This window comes from Mixophyes fleayi, chromosome 4 (genome assembly GCF_038048845.1).
Source record: "Mixophyes fleayi isolate aMixFle1 chromosome 4, aMixFle1.hap1, whole genome shotgun sequence".
Classification (NCBI taxonomy): domain Eukaryota; kingdom Metazoa; phylum Chordata; class Amphibia; order Anura; family Limnodynastidae; genus Mixophyes; species Mixophyes fleayi.
The window spans coordinates 45,361,936-45,381,895 of NC_134405.1; the positions used below are offsets into that span (position 1 = coordinate 45,361,936).

The 19,960-nt window shown below is 40.7% G+C and overlaps 1 protein-coding gene across 2 annotated transcripts; it reads left to right on the forward strand.

The window, feature by feature from the left end:
• The first annotated feature begins 454 nt into the window (after nt 1-454).
• On the forward strand, nt 455-18,720 carry SHFL (shiftless antiviral inhibitor of ribosomal frameshifting). Of its 2 annotated transcripts, none has more exons than XM_075206862.1 (9): nt 455-606; nt 13,363-13,504; nt 13,973-14,022; nt 15,766-15,813; nt 16,139-16,165; nt 17,003-17,158; nt 17,335-17,438; nt 17,658-17,806; nt 18,031-18,720. In XM_075206862.1, the coding sequence occupies exons 1-9, from the start codon at nt 577-579 to the stop codon at nt 18,243-18,245; spliced, it is 921 nt and encodes a 306-aa protein (XP_075062963.1). In that variant the 5' UTR covers nt 455-576; the 3' UTR covers nt 18,246-18,720. The 2 variants fall into 2 exon arrangements, with proteins under 2 accessions (XP_075062963.1, XP_075062964.1); XM_075206863.1 differs by having other exon boundaries at nt 15,766-15,807.
• Nucleotides 18,721-19,960: the final 1,240 nt, after the last annotated feature.

Consider the following 19,960-nt stretch of genomic DNA (forward strand, 5'->3'; position numbering starts at 1 on the left):
GCGCTCAAAAAATATTACCGTTTATACGGTAATATTGCGCGCGAAAAGCTTTAATACGGTAGTTTACTCGCAGAATTTCAGCTCGCCGATTCCGCGAGTAATTACCGTATTAACGCTAAGATTTTTTGAGCGCTCGTTTTTTTCCGTTAACGCTAACAATTGAATACCCCCCTAACTTACGATTGCCCTTCTGGACCTACCTAAATACCTAATCTCAAATGTATTGCTAACAAAACATGTCCTTTTTTAGATGTGCATATATACAGTAAAATGTAATAACACCCAGGACAATCATTGGATCCCGTTCTTTATACTGCATTAATATGGCATTATATTATAACCCTACGGCCAGAACTATATAGTAAGACAGACACAGACATTCTGCAGCTGCAGGGGAAGCACATATCAGATAATATGATACCATAAGTACACTAATATTCGCACAGTCCCTTAGTCTCCTCCTCTCGCGGGCGGACCCGGAATAATCTTGCAGACCGACATCAACGGGCCAGGGGCCGATCCAGAGCGCAGGAGGCCACCCGAGACGTGCAAAAGTCTCCACGGAGAGTCGCGATCATGCAGGGAAACCTCGTGGAGGAGCTGGAGGCGAGTGATATGTTTTCCACGCACTGGAACATGCAATGTTTTGCGCATACATGTGCTTAAGTCATAGGAGGGTGAAGTTCATGTAGAATTTGCAGCAATCAGCCGAGCTCGCTGCAGTTATTCCTCTGGTACCTATTGCAACATATTGCATATACTCATTTTTCTATAGAGTAACCCAGTTCATTTATATAAACAGCTGCCATTAATTCCTAGGATCAAGGGTTTAAATATTGAAAAGTTTCCTTGTTTCTATATTGGCACAATACACAGTTCCTCATTTTCTGCACATTGGATGCAGTGTCTGATTTTATTATCTGAATATTATTTATTGAAGGGGAGGATTGAAAGTGCATAAAAATGTATTTATGCCTGGTGCGTGTTTTGCTGGGAATTGTAGTACCCCAATGCCCATCTAGGTATCAGTTCCAGAGGAAAATGTGTCCCTGGAAATGAAATAAAAATGTTTGCAGCTGTGCACATATAATTATTTTGTATTTTAATTATAAACATTGCCAAATATATTAAGATATTCAATGGACACCACAGCTCGCTCTTTTATTTTTATGAAGTTTCAAAGATGATTTCTATAAATGTGTAGCGGAAGGCTTTCCATTCTGTGACAGTGCCCGCTACACATACAGTTACCCCACCTACGTGAACCACCACCGTTGTCATATTTACAGAGAAGACCCTATGCTAAATATTTTCTCCCCAGCCTCCACTTCTATCGCCTTCCATATCTGATAAACTATTTTGTTTCATATCATAATTTGTTTTACAGGGGTAACGGGTGAGGAAGGGGTGGAGAGATCCGAAGGGCCCAAAAAAACTAATATATAGATAGATAGATATTAGAGGCATCCCTCATTTGGTGATTCTGCTATTCTGCTACACCTGAGCCCTCCATACAGGTAATATATCCCATGGGAGGCCCAGATGTAAGAAAATAGATGTGAAAAATGACAAAGGAGGTTAACATTTTTATAGCCACGGTATTACCACCAATACGTACACATTGCTTTACACAGTTAACACATGTAAAATACAAGAAATAGCTAAAAAAATACAGCAGCATACAGCAAATAAATGCAAGTGTCTTAATATATTAATAAGACAAAACAAAAATAATAAGGTGACCCTGTTGCAAACAGCCAGAAGCCCTATTAATGTGAATTTATGTGGAACAAAAGAGTTAATTATAGATGTGACACTGGATAAGTTCAGTGTTCCTCTGTGTTCTGTTTTAGAACCTATAATACTGAGGGCCTGAGCCATTAAGGAGAACAAAGCAAAAAAAAAAAAATAATTGTGGAGACAGATTTATAGTTGGGATAGGGCATGTCCTAGATCAACTTTACATTTCAATGTAGAAATAAAGCTATCAAGTATTTATGAGCTACATGAAAAAAACAGCCAGTATTTTCCATCTGTGCAAAATATTAAACTAATTTGCACCCTTTGCATTGTAACATGGTTTGTCCAGGAGAAAACGTACTCCTTTTTTTTTTGCTTTGCTCTCCTTAATGACTCGGGCCCTAAATGAGTAAGATCATTCCATTCGTTTAGGAGGAGATTCAATTTGAGGCAAGGTGTATCCCGGAACGTCTGTTAAGACATCCCGCGACGATTTTATGGCTGGAATCTCTGCTCATTTTGAGGTGTGAGAGAAAATGAGCTGAGATTCCTATCGTAATTTCCGTCGATGTGTGCAGAGCGATGTCCGACGCTATTTGAATCTCCCCCTAAGGGGCATATTCAATTCTTTTGATTCCCAGCGGCGTTAAAACTATTACCGTTATTACGGTAATAGGAAGCTGGATTTCAGCTCGCGGCTCAGGGAGCTGCGAGCTGAAATCCAGCGAGAAAACTACCGGAATAGCGGTATTTACGCGCACCGCGAGATTTTTGACGTTTTCGCCAACAATTGAATATGCCCTTTAGTGTTTTTCCTTTTCCTTGCAGCTCCCCGGCACTGAGCGCCAGTCACCTCAGCTGACAGTGGGAAGGAGGAGGGGGGGGGGATGTTTATTTAAATTAATTTTAGCGCCTCCTGCATGCTTCCTACCTTGTGCTGAGTTTCTGCTCCTTGACAGTGATAGGCTGGGAGTGTGGGGCTGCACTGTGATGTCACAACAAAGCACAACACTCCCAGCGTGACTGACATGAGTCAGCGTGACTGATAAGCAGCATCACCGGCTGCACGGAGGCTGAGTTGCATCATGGGAGAGTGGTTGAAGATGGTATAAGGCTGTGCAGCTATGGGAGGTGTCCACAGGAAAGTGCATGCAGCTGATGGCACAATTTTTCATATATGTCTCCCCTTCACTTTGCCTATGTTGGTCTGTTGTATAAACAAACTGACTTGTATTCCCTTGTTCAATATTTTGTTCATATAAATGTGTCACAATCCTGACAGGAAATCATATCCGGTCTTGACTAGTGTTAATTCTGATTGTGTCAGTATAGACATTTTGATTTTTTTCCCCTCATGATATCAGCACCTCTGTTACTACCAGAACCTAAAAATAAGCACAGATGTCTCAAAGGGTAAAAAAAATAAAATAATCACAAGTTTTCGAAAAACAACCACTGCGGCCATTTCAAAATGTGACTCTGATTCTTCTTTAGTCAGTCTGCTGTGTACCTACTTGTTGTGCTGCAAACCTGAAATATAAAAGCTCTGGCACTGCCCCCGCCTCTGTGCAGGGAGTCACTGTTTCCTCCACGCTGCCTCTCGGGACATCTTTAGCTGTACAGCTGAGGAATCACAACACCAACTTGGGCTGTATTGCTGTAAAGTGTTTAAAAGCAGCATATTTCTGTTTCTCGCAAATGCTCAGAAAATTTTCATGAGCGTTTTCACAAGCGTTTATTATATTAGAGGGAAAACACTGCGATGATACGTCAAAAGCACTTAACGACTTGTGTTGGACAGGTTTTAATGTTTTAGACTATGTGCGCACTGGCTTTAATATTCTGCGTTTAAGATGCATTTCTAATGCAAGTTCAGCGCATGTGAAAATAAAGATCATTGTACCAAATGAGACATATATTAGCATTTAACGTGTGCTATGCTGCATGGTACATATGCGTTTGGTGCCCGTTTAAAAAAAACGTAGATTGAATGCAATTGTAAAAGCACATAATCAGTATATATAAGCATAATGCAGTTTGTGTTGTTTTTCTTTTGTGTCTTTTATTCACTGCGTTTGTGAAATGTATTCGCAGAGTAGAAGTGCATCTAGGTGTGCAAAAGTGTAAAACCCAACCTGCTGTCATGCCTCCTATGCCAGCCTGTCGTGTAGCTGGAGACCGGCTGAGCTTGCCTTGTCACCATGCCCTTTCTTTACCCCAAATACGCCCGCCTTGCTGTGGTCGGTTCCCCCTGGCCTCTCACACTGGCCAGAGCTGCAGGGTAGTCAGTAGAGCGTTGTTACTGGATGTTGGGTCCCAAACCTCAGAACAGCTGGATAACGGATCAGATTGGTCTAATTTGCAAGTCACCGGAATTACAGCAGCTGAATAAGCGTCAAAGCAGGATCTTGAAGCAGTGATGCCTTTACCTGGCACCACAACGTCTGACATATCACATTCGATGTTCAGCATCAGGATGCAGTATATTCTCTAAACTTGGATTTAACACACGTTTAAACTTAACAAAATTTACATCAATCTGTGATTTTCCAAATTACTTGCTGTTTTTATTCAGATAGTTCCCCTATCTTTTTAATAGGACACACAGGAGAAAAGGATAGAATCCTATAGATTGTAAGCTTGCGAGCGGGGTTCTCTTACCTCTCTGTATGTTCTACCCAGTATTGTCTTATTAATGTTTGTTCCCAATTGTAAAGCGCTACGGAATTTGCTGGCGCTATATAAATAAATGTTGATGATGATGAAAGGATAACGATCCCTTGCTGTGTATTCAGGCAAAAAAATGTGTTGGTCACTGTAAGATGAAAAGACTTAATTAGCATGGGGTTCCTTTCTTCAGAAAAGTTACAGAACCAAGTTGCCTCCAAAATGGTATAGTAGCACTTAAATCTATTCATGAACAATATGAAAATAAATACATTTACACGCCCAGCGCCGGGCCTTAACCCTTTCGTTGCTGCGCACTGGTTACGCCACATTGCACATACATGAAATGTATATAATAATTTAAATGAATAAACATCTCCTTTAATACATTTTTACACCCTTTAGCGCTGGTTTTTGACCCATTCGTCTCAGCATCATTGGCTGTTAACCCATTCAGTGCTGCGGCTGCCATCTTGACCATGGCAGCTACGGGGGACCTGGCCAAAAAATGTTCAATTTTTTTTTTTTACTAAAATACTGGTTCCTTTTGGGCTCAGATTAGCTGTGTGCCCCTCCATTCAGGAAGGAACACACCTAAAAATGTTCCCTCTCCGACTCTTTAGCTTATTTGATTATTCTCACAGTGCACCGCTAGGCCTACTCCATACTTTGCAAGCAACACCCCCACTCCTCCTCACTGGTGCCAATTTCTGCTCCTCTGCAAATGCCGCTGTGCGCTCTGGCAAGCATCTCGGGGCACTTGCATAAGCAAGGGGCTATTTTAAGTAAATAACTTCCACTATATTCACTTTTATATGCATATTCTGGTAAAAACTTGACAGTCTTGATATCTTGTGTTCAGGATAAATATTATTAAACTGTGCTTTATATTTCTATAGAAAAATAAAACTTCTGCCCATTGGCTTGGTGGCATGTACACCTGCTCTTCACAGAATTGCTTCAACTCATTGATAGTTTTAGTCTTGCATGAACCGCTGGCTTCAGGTCCTGCTATAACATCTCAAATGGGTTAAAATAAGGACTTTGACCTGGTAATTCCAAAATATTTTTGTTTCGCTTCAGATCACGAACGGGATGGCCTGGCAAATTTGCTGGAACTATCCAGAATTCTCTTCCTATATTGCAAGTGGTTTTGTATCTACAGTGAACAGTGTTTGTTTGTACTCCATACATAATGTTTCTCATTTTATGTCAATGTCCCACTTTGGTCCATCTCATCAGACCACAATACATTCCTCCAATGGGGTCTGCTCATACAGGTTGTTCCTGGCTGACGGAGGCCGATGACAGGTTTTCTGGTAGAGCAGTGGTTTCCTCTTTGATATTCGCCTGTGTAACTCAAAAGACGGATCACAGATCCTTAGTTGTTTCCCTGGGTTTTCTTGAATCATTGCCCACTGGAGTTTACAATCTAATTTCACTCCCACAAGCACACAGACACTTTAATTAGAAGCAAATGAATTTGCTGGTATGATTTTAGACTTTGGTTGGAATCTGGAGCACCCAGAGGAAATACATAGAGGCATATTCGTTTAGGATTACGGTCCACAGTAATGCACGTTACCGCGGAAACTGCGCAGTATTGACGGTAATACGGTACCGCAATAATGCGGATTTTCCTACGCAACCCTGTGGGGTGCGCACAAAAATCCACGTCAATCCATGGTACTGTGGATTGACTTCGCGGCCTGTACCGGCGAGTTACCACGGACCGGAAACCTAATTGAATATGCCCCATAGACTGTAGATAGAGCTCTGGCCAGAATCGAATCCAAGGCCTGAGCCCTGAGAGACATCAATACTAATCAGATAATATTTGTCTGGCTGCAAAGTGTTGGAGACCACAGTCTTCAGCAACCTCCTCAGCATCCATGATATTTAAGGTCCTAAAGCATGATTAAGGGACTAGCCCCTCAAACTGACCATTTCCTTTACACCGTGCATTATAAGTATGGTGATGAGAATTCTTTTGTGCTGCTGGCATAGTATTAACATACTGATATTCAGTGTCACTGTACACTGCAGAGTGTAACTGGAGATAATCCTAAATTACTATATATTGCATCATGCGTTCATCAGTGCAGAACATTTTCACTGTTTTGCATCTCCCACAGACTGTGTTGTGATTCCTTTGTTGCTGTGTCCTTGTTTCAATATAAACAACTTCTATCTCTGGCACAGAAGGAAGCATATTTAAAAAAAAAATCCTGACCACAGCCAAGGCAAACACTTACATGGGTTGATTTATTTTCCTATTGATCCTTTCATCACCTCTAATGTTTTAACCCTTTTGTGTAGTTTGGTGATGGTACCAATCTGCTCCCTACAATTCTTACTTTGCTTGCAGAAAGCCAGTTTCCAAGTCCTCACTGTGCTTTGTAGCGGTTATGCACATTTCAGCCGCACCTTCTGTACATTTTTATTCTACATTTATATTTTACTGATGAAAATACTTTTATGGTTTTTATTTTAGCTGTGTAAAACGGTTGTATTTAAATGTCTCAAAGTTGCTTCATCCTGTTTTCACCACTAGGTGGCTGTGTTCTATTGACATACCTTCCTGCTGTCCTGATTTAGAAGGGACAGTTCTACCTATTACTGCCGGGGATGTTGGGATTTATGTTCTGCTTGTGGAAGTTATTAAAGGACTACATTGAGATTCTTGGATATAGATATTTCTCTCTCCCTATGAACTGTAGTCATTCAGTAGATCATTGATGTAGCTGGTTCCTAAAAACAATTGATAGGCGGCTTTTTACTTGCCTAATGTCTCTAATCTACAGGCACAGTCTCTGGTTTTAAAGTTTTGTCCCTTAACATTGTTATCCCTTTTTTGCACTAGTGATCAACTGCACCGTGCAATGTATTCTAATTGTGTATATTAGTTGTAATTCTAATTAGAATTGAATGTCCTTTTGCACATGAGCATAGATACGTCTGCACACTTGCGCGATCACATCTTTGTTGCACGCATCTTAAGATATGTGCGACCTTAAGGTTAGTGTATAGATGCGCACGGTTCAGAGTTGGTGTCCTTCATCATCAGCAGCAGCAGCTTCAAAACAAACACCCGGCTTATGCAAATGTAAAACTTACATCTTTAGATAAGGTACGCTGTATTTCAAAATCTGTGCACCTAAAATTGTTAATCCCCCACCTGCCTTTACTGTGCTGCATGTCCCCGATTACGTGCTGCGCTGAATCAGGCTCCATGTGTAGTTATTAATTTATATGCATTATTGCATTTTAATTTAGATTAGTAAACATATCAGGAGAGGGATTGTAGAGCACACATACACAGTAACCCTTTTTTCATGCTCAGATAAACCTGGTCAGCAGGAAGGTGTCCTTGGAAATCATTGTAAAATGTTGAGCACTGTGTGTTATCATAATTAGCTGTGTCCATTTTGTGTAGGCAATAACTTTAACTTGGCAGAACAAGCATGTGACAATCCTATTAACATAAAGTAAACACGTTTTAAGGTTCCCTACAGAAAATATGCTATCCCCATATTTGTTATTATTGAACATTTACGGAGAAATAAAGAATTAAACAAGTTAACTTTTCTTTTACAAGAGCTTCAGGATAGGAGCCATGATCCTACAGGCTTTTGAAGGTAATCATTTGAATAAGAAGGAAAGTGTGTTCCTAGGGGGTTATTTTAACTGTCTGAGTATAAATTGGCATAATGAAAATAATGGTTCTGGCAAAGGAACCTGATTTTTAAATCTGTCTTAAGAGACAACTGTATTCAGCAAGTGGGGTAAGAATACTACTAGAGGGAGACATCTGTTCGACTTGGTACTATCTAAATCAGGGATGAGCTCCAGGCAGCCCAGGGCCACCAGAGATCCGTTGACCATTTACCTGCAGCTCCCAGTTTTATGTTCCCTCATGAATGATACTAGCTCCAACTGCGCACGTCCAAAACCTCACTATCCAGGCCAGATAAGAAGTGCTGATTAATCAACTACACCCCTGATACTTTTGTCTTCTGTGTCGTTCAGTTCTTGGTCTACAGCTTGGAACGTTACAGTGAGCAGGACAAGCGTGTGAGAGATGGTTTGATTAGCAATACAACTGTACTTATAACAGCACTGCTGGGGCAGGGATCAATGGGGAGTGCAAATGTGGGGACCCTAACACAAACATATATACATAAGGGCTATTACATACAACACATACATAACATACTTGCAGACTATTGTGGTCTGACCTGATACTTGGGCTTTCCAGGTTCATATCTGGACTAAAATCTGATGATCACTCAGCCCACAGTCACTTATTCCATGTTTTTCTGCTGTTAGTGCTTATTCTATGATTTACTAATACTGTCAGGCGTTACATGTTGGTAGTTTGATGATTGTAAACTAAAACACAAGGTAGTGGTTTGTGGTCACTGGTCAGCTGGGGCTTCGGTCTGAGTTGCCAGAGTTGGGGATTTGAGTGACATGTGGAGAAGTCTGAAGGGAGTATGAGGGTACATGTGGGATTTAGTGGAATTTTAGGGTTCGTGGGAGCATATTAGTCATGTGAAAGGCCTAAATGGCTTGTGGGAACATTTGGAGAAAGTGTAGTCTCATAGTGGCATGTGAGGGCCTTTCGGGATACGTGATCTGAGAGTGCAGAGCTTATTTTAGGGCTTTTGCTGTCAATCGATTAAGGGTAATGTGTAGCCCTTTTGAAGGTTAGAGGGTCGCACTTGTGGACATGGAAAGGTATTGGGTTGTCCATCACTGATCTGATTAGAACAGATATTATATCTAATGTACAGGTGAGGGGCATTTAGGGAACAGTGGTCATAACGTTGTAACGTTTGACTTGAGTTTCAATAAAATAATTTGTAACAGAGATCTAATAATGATTATTTTTGGAGGGGAAACGCTTAATCGGGTCATAGAAACTTGTAGACTGGAAAAAGCACAAAGACCAAAGGTGTTTTTGTTATTTAAAATAAATACTGCTACAAGTGCATACTGTGAAGAAACACAATGTCTAGTAAACATACATTCAGTGTTATTATATAAGTAGGTATTATAGTTAACAAGGGCAAAATAAGAGCATTTAATTTGGTAAAACTAGAAGAGACTTGCAGTGCTTTCTGGAAACAGAAATCAGGTTAGCAAATACTGCAGTCGAAAAAATCTAATCCCAAATTTCAAGTATATAGAGTCAAGTCCATAAATATTGGGACATCGACACAATTCTCATATTTTGGGCTCTATACACCACCACAATGGATTTGAAATGAAACAAACAATATGTGCTTTAACTGCAGACTTTCAGCTTTAATTTGAGAGTATTTACATCCAAATCAGGTGAACCGTGTAGGAATTACAACGATTTCTATAAGTAATGGGACAAATGCTATTTCATGGACATGGGTGGGCTATTCCCTCGTTATTTCATCATCAATTAAGCAGGTAAAAGGTCTGGAGTTGATTCTAGGTGTGACGTTTGCATTTGGAATCTGTTGCTGTCGACTCTCAATATGAGATCCAAAGAGCTGTCACTATCAGTGAAGCAAGCCATCATTAGGCTGAAAAATCAAAACAAACCCATCAGAGAGATAGCAAAAACATTAGGTGTGGCCAAATCAACTGTTTGGAACATTCTTAAAAAGAATGAACGCACTGGAGTGCACAGCAACACCTTAAGACCCGGAAGACCACGGAAAACAACTGTGGTGGATAACAGAAGAATTTCTTCCCTGGTGAAGAAAAACCCCTTCACAACAGTTGGCCAAATCAAGAACACTCTCCAGGAGGTAGGTGTATATGTGTCAAAGTCAACAATCAAGAGAAGACTTCACAAGAGTGAATATAGAGGGTTCACCACAAGATGTAAACCATTGGTGAGCCACAAAAACAGGAAGACCAGATTAGAGTTTGCCAAACAACATCTAAAAAAGCAATTACAGTTCTGGAACAACATCCTATGGTCAGATGAGACAAAAATCAACGTGTACCAGAGTGATGGGAAGAGAAGAGTATGGAGAAGGAAAGAAACTGCTCATGATCCAAAACATACCACCTCATCCGTGAAGCATTTTGGTGGTAGTGTCATGGCGTGGGCATGTATGGCTGCCAATGGAACTCGTTCCCTTGTATTTATTGATGATGTGACTGTTGACAAAAGCAACAGGATGAATTCTGAAGTGTTTTGGGCAATATTATCTTCTCATATTCAGTCAAATGCTTCAGAACTCATTGGACGGCGCTTCACAGTGCAGATGGACAATGATCCGAAGCATACTGCAAAAGCAACCAAAGAGTTTTTTTAAGGCTAACAAGTGGAATGTTATGCAATGGCCAAGTTAATCACCTCACCTGAATCCGATTGAGTATGAATTTCACTTGATGAAGACAAAACTGAAGGGAAAATGCCCCAAGAACAAGCAGGAACTGAAGACATTTGCAGTAGAGGCCTGGCAGAGCATCACCAGGGATGAAACCCAGCGTCTGGTGATGTCTATGTGTTCCAGACTTCAGTCTGTAATTGACTGCAAAGGATTTGCAACAAAGTATTAAAAAGTCAAAGTTTGATATAGGATTGTTTAGTTTGTCCCATTACTTTTGGTCCCTTAAAAGTGGGAGGCACATATAGAAACCGTTGTAATTCCTACACTGTTCACCTGATTTGGATGTAAATTCCCTCAAATTAAAGCTTAAAGTCTGCAGTTAAAGCACATCTTGTTTGTTTCATTTCAAATCTATTGTGGTGGTGTATAGAGCTCAAAATATGAGAATTGTGTCAATGTCCCAATATTTATGGACTTGACTGTAAAGAGAAAAAAAAGAAGATGTATATAATTGTGTCACTAAATAATGCAGGAATAAGAAGTGTAGAAGATAAAGCTAAAGCTGCTATTTTAAATATGTTTTTCCAGCTGGAAATAATATCAGGAAATGGTGGAGAAATGACCTATATACACCTTTAAATGCTCCTTGTCTAATACAAAAGGTGCAGTTCGGCCTAAACAAAATTAAGACCGATAAAGCCACTGACCCATATGGCAAGCACCCATGTGTGCTAAAGGAACTAAGTTTAGTAATTGATAGGCCACTGTTTGTTATATTTGTAGACTCTCATAACTGGCTTAGTGCCACAAGATTGATGGAAAGATGTGGTACCACTCTTTGAAATAAGGAATAAAACAGTAACCAGGTAATTAAAGCACTGTGAACCTGACTTCAGTTGTGGGTACAATTATTTGAAGGGATTTGATAACACAGTGTGAGCATGGTTTCATGGAGGACCTGTCATGTATAACAAATGTGATTAGTTTATATAAGGAAGGAAGTATCTAACTGGATCTTTGTAGTGAAAATGATGCAATATTTTTGGGTTTAGCAAAAGTGTCCCAATATTGCTTCACATAACAGTCTGGTATATAAGATGAGAGTACTAGGTCTAGGGGGGAAGGTATGTACATGGGTAGATAATTGGTTGATAGGTGAAAGATCGTTCTACATGGAGCATTTTCATACTATGATAAAGTTAATATTGATGTAACACAGGGATTGGTACTATTCAATATGTTTAGTAATGGCCTTGTAGATACTCTAGAAAGCAAAGTATTCATATATACTGGTGACACTAAGAGCAGGATAGTAACTTTCTACAGAAATGACAATCTGGTCTATTAAATGGTACACTACTTACAGATATATAATATAATTGGGGAAAAGGACTTCGGAATACAGAAAACAAAGTAGCAGCACTCAGTACCAGGCAATAGCTGCAAAGGTGAATACAATTTTGAATATTGAGTAAAGTTTTGGCCAACTCAGCATCAGAAATAATTAAGAGAACTCTATAGGGTTCAAAGTCGGGTAACCTCATTAATAAAGGAAAGTGAAGGGTTAAAATAGAGTTGACCTAATCAATATATATTCAAGATTAATACAAAGGTTCATCCAAAGAACTTTACATACGAGGGACCATACAGAGGACAAGGGGTCATCAATTGTGAATGAAAGAAAGATTTGTTTCGCCATGAACAGAGGAAGGGGTTCTTTACTGTAAGGGCAGTTAAGCCCCACATGAGGTGATGATGGTAAATTCACTAATAGAATTTGCATGGGTTGCAGCTTCACAGGGGCAGTCTTTGCAGAGGAGCGCAGGCGTGAGCTGGTTTGATGGCTTGTAGCAGTGGGATAGATTAAATTTATTTTTAAAAATATATATTTTTAAACTATTTTTTTAAAAAAAAAAGCGTTATTCTTAGTGGGGAATTTAATTGACTGCGTTACTCTCGCCTGCGCACTATTACCATTACTACGGTAACAGTGTGCATTATTACCGCTAGTACGGTAATTCCAATGCTGATTTTTACTTGCAGCTCTGAGAGACGCAAGCAGAAATCTACGTTAAAATGACCGTACTGTAATATTGCGTGGTCAATTAAATTCACCCCTTAGAATAAAACATTTTTTTTAAATGTCTGTGATCTGTTTTTGCCATCCTGGTATACTTGTTAAATAGCCTTCACCAGCAAAGCTGATGACACTTACTGCCGTGAGTGTTATCACTAGCCATAGCCATGTTATCACTAGCCATAACCATGTGTCATGAAATGACAAACGCTACCTCCAGCTAAAACACCCATTTTTTGCTGGCAATAGGGCTAGTCGCCCGTTGATAAGTTTGGCTCTATATTACTAGGAGTTTCACATATGATAAGACCTGTCTCCTAACACTGTGGGGGACATTTATCAAAATCTATGCACAGAAAACTGTGCTGTAACCCATAGCAACCAGTCTGACTGATTTCTTGCAATGTACTAGTTTTCATAAATGTCCCCTCATAACTGCATTCCCAGGAAATCCCTCTGGCTTGATCCAGACATGTTATACCAGTCTGACTGATTGTAATAACTGCACAATGCAGTGAGCCCACTTATAAACCGTTTCCCATTTGTCTTCCACAGCTGGAGAAAAGTGTCCGCCGATTTCGAGAGAAATTTTATGGCTTCGTCCCAGTGGAGACGGCAGTGATGCTGATGAGGAGATTTGCACATAAACATGACCAACTGTGTAGATACATTATCCTGTGCAAGGATGACCTTAATGGTAAGGACCATCTGCAATAATGGCCAAATGACACATGTAACACCGCCACTGGAGCGATATTGTGTCCGCTCCCACTGGTGACTGCTGTCTAGGGTCACCAAGTTGGCAAGCCTCACGAGAGGGGGTGTGGCCAAGTGGTGAGGTAAGCAGCCACGTAATTGCAGGGGGTGTGGCCGAAACCTCTGTCCCCTGGTGCCTAGTATCGCCTGACACATCATGCTGGCCCTCTGTCACATGATGCACACTGGTGCCCTCTGTCACATGACTCACACTGGTGCCCTCTGTTACATGAAGCACACTGGTGCCCTCTGTCACATGACTTTTTATACTGTATATATCTTACATAGTCCTTTTTTTTCTTTCTTACACATTTGATTCTTATTCTGTCTTCTGGTGACAAGGGGCTTGTGTGTTCACAACATAGTATTTTACATGCATCCCAGAGTGATCTGTCTGTTTACATTGTAGATATTGATCCAGAGGACAGAAATGGTTTACATCAAGACCGGGTAGCGATGGTAAGAATGGTATCACTTACTTCTTTTCATGCTCAGGGGTTAAAGGTGCAGTTGTATAGTAGTGCTTGGCTTGTTACTATGGGGATTGTTTACTAAAAAAGTGTAAAAGAGATAATATTCAGTAACCCATTACAAACAATCAAAAGAAGTGCTGAACTGTAGAATGACCTATTATACATGAATTAAACTGTATTTATGGGAGTCAAATGGATCCGATTGTCAGGCAGGCGGCATTTGCTGCGGGGAGGGGTAATGTTCTGACGGGAGTTGCTGGCGGAAACAGGGCTCTCTAAATGCAGGCTGGACATTTTGTGTACCTCGTATATCACCCACATGTACAGACTAGGTTAAAGAGATGTGTGAATGCATTTATGGAGTCATTCCTGGACTAGTGGGGGGGTGTCTTAGATCTGCCTTTACCCTATACTGTCAGCTGAATGTTTTCACTTCTTCCTGGTGCACTTCATTTATAGGCTCACTTCTTCCAATTATACAGACATTAGGGTGTGGTCTTAAAGTGGTAGTGAGCAGGACTTTTTATCTACATGTTCATGATGGGAAGACTGAAAAGGTCCTCCCTACTACCATCCTCAATCCTGAAGACAGCTTTTACTGGGGCAATTACCAAAAGTTGTGGTGCATCTATATTTGAGCTACAATGATAAATAAGAGCATTAGCTCAAAAGTAAATGTGCACCATTGTCCAACTTCTACTGTGCTGATTAAGCAAGCTGCTGTTCGAAATTGGGCCAACTTGACAGTGACACTACAGCCAGCATTAGAGTGCAGAATGTGTACAGTTGGACAGCTTAGGAAAGTTAATAGATGTAACTGGATTACGTTATATAGCGTTGTATTAACGTGTATAGCATTTATTGGGGGAAATTCAATTCTCTGCGTTGTTCTTTAGAAAAACGCCTGCCGACCACTATTACCGTTACTACGGTAATTGCGTGCATTATTACTGTCACTACGGTAATCTCAACGCTGATTTTTCCTCGCAGCTCTGTGAGCCGCAAGCAAAAATCTGAGTTAAAATTACTGTAGTAACGGTAAATGAGCGCGGCCCGCATTGTTCTAAAGAACAACGCAAGGAATTGAATTCCCCCCATTTAGTGCATACCGTATATGCAGATCATGAAAACTGACATGAAAAGAAATATAACTAAGAGAGTATTTATAAATGTTGTCCTATGTAGGGGCATTGATTGGGTTACAATCTGCTACAGTTGCAGCCGTTAGAGAGGGGGGGCAGTCATTACTATGAAGACTGGGAGCTTCAGACTTGTCGTAGCTTTGGCGTTTGAAAGCTTACGGGTGTTTTCAGACTGGTGCCTTGAAGAGTCGTTGTTTTCCACCTCGAATGGAACATCCGTTCATTGAGCTCACTTCTTTTCTGAGAGGTTGTAGAGAGAGGTGAGCTCTCCACAACCCATTGCACGAGTGGGATTATGACTCAAAGACCCTGTGTGTACAGTGGTGTTAGTGTGACCCATGTTTTCACTCAGATACTGTTGTATGCATCATCTTCAGAGCTTAATCCTGTGTAACGGGGTATTAGCGTTCCCACTTCACACGGAACGATTAAGCTCTGAAGACTGGAGTTTTAGCGCTCCCTGTTAAAACAGGAGCACTTGAGCACTCTGAATACTGCCCTTCGCTACACAGAAAAAGCACCCATCTGACACTACCCTTAAGAGTTGTGACCTTATGGAAATTTAATAATATTTGTCTGGCTTTCAGAATGTAATCAACAAAATGAAGAAGGACAGCGAAATACCAAAGGTAAAGGTGACGTATTCAAATCAATATGATATTTTTTTGTGCATGGTTTACCTTTGCCTCTATTTGAGATTTTGTTTTGTTTATTTATGCATGACCGAGCTTCCCTGATGTCATGTGATTGGGGTCTGGGTTCCGCAATCTGCAGTACAGACATTGGGTGAATCTTTTTTTGAATTCTACCTTATGTGCATGAAGACTGCTCCAAGCACAATGGAGTTTAAGGCAAATTGGCATATTACAGCTTTTCTTTTTGTTGCTTTCTTTATATCTGTTGCCGTTACCGTAAATCATTTAGTAAAATTGTCTACCGTATGTTTCTATTCCTTTTCAGAATTTGGGTACAGACAAAGATATACAGGTATGGTTTATAACATCACAATACCCAAATGTCTTTAACATACAGTATATATATATATATATATATATATATATATATATATATATATATATATATATATATATATATATATATATACATATCTATAGACATTTTATTTATTAACATGTAATATACTGTGCTCTTCATAAGCTATAGTTTATATTGATACATGCGCTTTAAAATACAGAGTAGTAGACTGATGGAACAGTAGATTTAATGCAAATGGGGAAACAGGCTTTAGATGCATAAAAGTATTTTGTTGTAACTGATAATACTTTTTATGATGTACTTTAAACGATAGTTTTCTGCCAACAGCAGAGTAATAAAGGCTAGAGCTGCCCCCCTTCACTGGAACGACCTCCCTCGCTCCATCCGTCTATCACCCAATCTGCGCTCCTTCAAGCGGGCACTTAAAACTCACCTGTTCCTTAAGGCCTACCAACCATCCACTTAACCTCTCACCTCTTCTGTTTCTCACTGGCTCCTTTTTCTCTCCCCTTTGCTTCACTGTCTCCCTCTTGTGCCTGATTTTGTCTACCCTCCCTTAGGATGTAAGCTCGTATGAGCAGGGCCCCTCTCCCCTCCTGTCTCCAGACCTGATCTTCCGCTCCGTCTTTACAGTATTTGCCTGCTTGGAGTTTCTGAAGTTCTGGTACTTTGTGTTTATTGTTCTGTATTGTTTTACCCTGTATAGTCTACTGTTTGTACCATGTACGGCGCTGCGGATACCTTGTGGCGCCTAACAAATAAACGATAATAATAATAATAGAGGGATCCTTGGGATGGGGGACAATAAGCAATGTTTTCCTTTCCCAGGACCTGGCTGTGCAGATGACACATCTGCCACTCACAGAGAAGAACCTGAAGATGTTTAACAATGCTTCTGAAAACCGGATCCCCTCCACTGACAGGCAGTTCTCCTGCAAGGAGTGCGACAAGATGTGGTGGCGACGGGTTCCGCAGCGGAAAGAGGTTGGTGGACCCTAAACAAAAAGGTTGTGAAGAATATGTAAAGATTGACTACATGGGTTCTTAAGAGAAGATGCTGCTGGTCACATGACCGGCTCAAAGCCTTCAGAGATGTACATTAGTGAGAACGCGGTATACAAGTGTGAGTTCCATTGTTGTCTTCTTGTTTCCCTTCCCAGGTGTCAAGGTGTCATAGCTGTCATAAAAGATATGATCCCGTGCCTTACGATAAGATGTGGGGGATCGCTCAGTTTCACTGCCTGGCCTGTAGTCGGATGTTCAAGTAAAGCTCCTATTTATTGTTTATACGACACTCTACTCTAAATGTATTATATATATATATATATATATATATATATATATAGCCATTCTTTGGCCTTTATATTTTTTTTAACGTACAACCATTGGCTAGAACGATCTTCATGTCACAAGCACTTTTTTCTCCCTATATCGCATTCTAACTTCACCTCCTTACTGACATTCTCTTTTCTCGTTGCTTCAGGGGATTCGCGCAGATGGGGAACGCGTGTCCTTGTTACACGTGTAATATTCCCGTCATGCCCGCTTGCATACTCCCTCCACGCCGGAACAACGGTCCGCGAAACCGCAACCTTCACAGTTGCTATGCAGAGGGTTGTTATAACAGAAGAGGTAAAGAAAAGGGGGGACTAAAAAAATAAGAGTAGAAGTGGAGGGAGAACAGGTTAGTAGAGAAAACTGCTACGGTTAATGAGATCTTGAAGTAACTTGATATTCTCGAAGGCATTAGGAGATAAAGGAGTTAGCAAAGGAAAGTAAGATTGAGTAGATGTGGTGGTTGGGGCGGACCTTAATTAACGTAGGAAGACTGACCTCTGTTTTTTGGCTCTGCACAGACCCTTACATTCCTGGCATGGAATGCGTCCACCCTAAAAGCAGGACTAAAAACCATCTTCCCAGAGTGATGTACCCCAGTTCCCTACACGTGAGCACAGGGTCCACCGTGGCTACTTGTCTCAGTCAGGGCAGCCTAACCCAGTGTGATCTCGATGACCTCATTTTGGACGACATAAAGGAGACCGACGAAGAAGAGAGTGATGACGACAGCTAGGATCCAAAGAGAACACCAAAAGGTTCATATGGTTTGTCTCTATCTGCTCAGTAGTTCCGAATGAGCATGTCCTGTTATGTGACTACAGCTGACCTGTAATGGAGGTTAATGTCTGTTTAGGAGAATCAAACTAACAGTTAAGAGTTCAGCAAGCAAATGTTTAGTTTTAAAGAAAATCGAGTGCCTTATAGTGGCTTGGGTCTACCTAGATTCATAATTACACTGTTTCACCCCCTGTTAATCTCTTACATTACACCTATCTACCACCTCATTAGTAGCTTCCGTTTTGACTTTCCGCTGTCTGTTCGATCATTGATCAAATGTTTCTCTTTGTACCTTTGATGTTAACAGACAGATGTTGCATTATCTTACAACGTTCCGTCACCCTATTGCTTCAGCTTTAAAATGTTGCAGAAAAAGTAGTTTTGGAAGAATACAGTTTTATAGAAAATAAAAATATAAGCTTTGGACCAAATGTTCTCATATTTCATTCTAGTTTTAACATCATAGGAATCTGTGTTAAATACACATCTACTCTGTTGATTATTAGAGTGTGCAGGCAGTGGGTGAAAATGGAAATACTTTGGTGAAATAGACACCAAGCATATTTAAAAGCAAGGGCATCCACACGTGTGTCTTGTATTATTTACAACTAATAACATCCCATTGTGGTCAGGCTCATGTGTAAAAATGCTGCACTACCCTTCCTGCTTGTAATTAGCATTTTTGCAGCTCTCGGCAACATTGAAGAGGGGTCATTTATGGGACACATGTGGAATGAGCTGCAATGACTTATGCAGCTTAATGTTTTCCAAACAACTGTGTCTAAGGTGGTGTCATCATGGAACTACGAGAGCAAAACATCTGCAAAGGGCAACAGTGGGTAGAAGTGCCTACTCCAGGATCGTGATTTCTGTGCGGTAATTCAAAGTCCAAAGCAGGAGAACAACTTCAGATTAATTGCCTGCAAATCTCAACCTGTGGTGCGAGCAACCAGTTTTCTAAAAAAAAAATACAAAAACAAAAAAGCATTCTGACAGTAACTACACAGAGCAGGTGGCATAAACCGCTCCTTACACCTGGCAATGATTCTTTGCAAGTTCAAAGTTGGAAGAGCACAGGCAATGGAATAGTAATCAGTGGAGGTATCGTCAGATTAATGTGAATGGGCAGATAATCATCCTTCACCATATCATCATCATTTATATAGCGCCACTAATTCTGCAGCGCTGTACAGAGAACGCACTTCCATCAGTCCCTGCCCCAATAGAGCTTACAGTCTAAATTCCCTAACACACACACACACACACACACACACACAGACTAGGGTCTATTTGACAACAGTCAATTAACCTATTAGTATGTTTTTGGATTGTGGGAGGAAACCAGAGCACCTGGAGGAAACCCACGCAAACACAGGGAGAACATACAAACTCCTCACAGATAAGGCCATGGTCGGGAATTGAACTCACGACCCCAAGTGCTGTGACTCAGAAGTGTTAACCACTAAGCCACCGTGCTGATCCAGACAAATGCACGTGTAGTGCCAACCTAAAGAACTCTACAGCCCTGAGTGATTGTTTCCAACAGTGGAGGGTTCTGGTGGTTGTGTAATGTTGTGAGGTACATTTTTCTGGCATGGTTTGGGTGCAGTCATTCGCTTAGAAGGCAAGGTCGATGCTAATCGGTAATTGATAGTATAGAGTGATAATCTT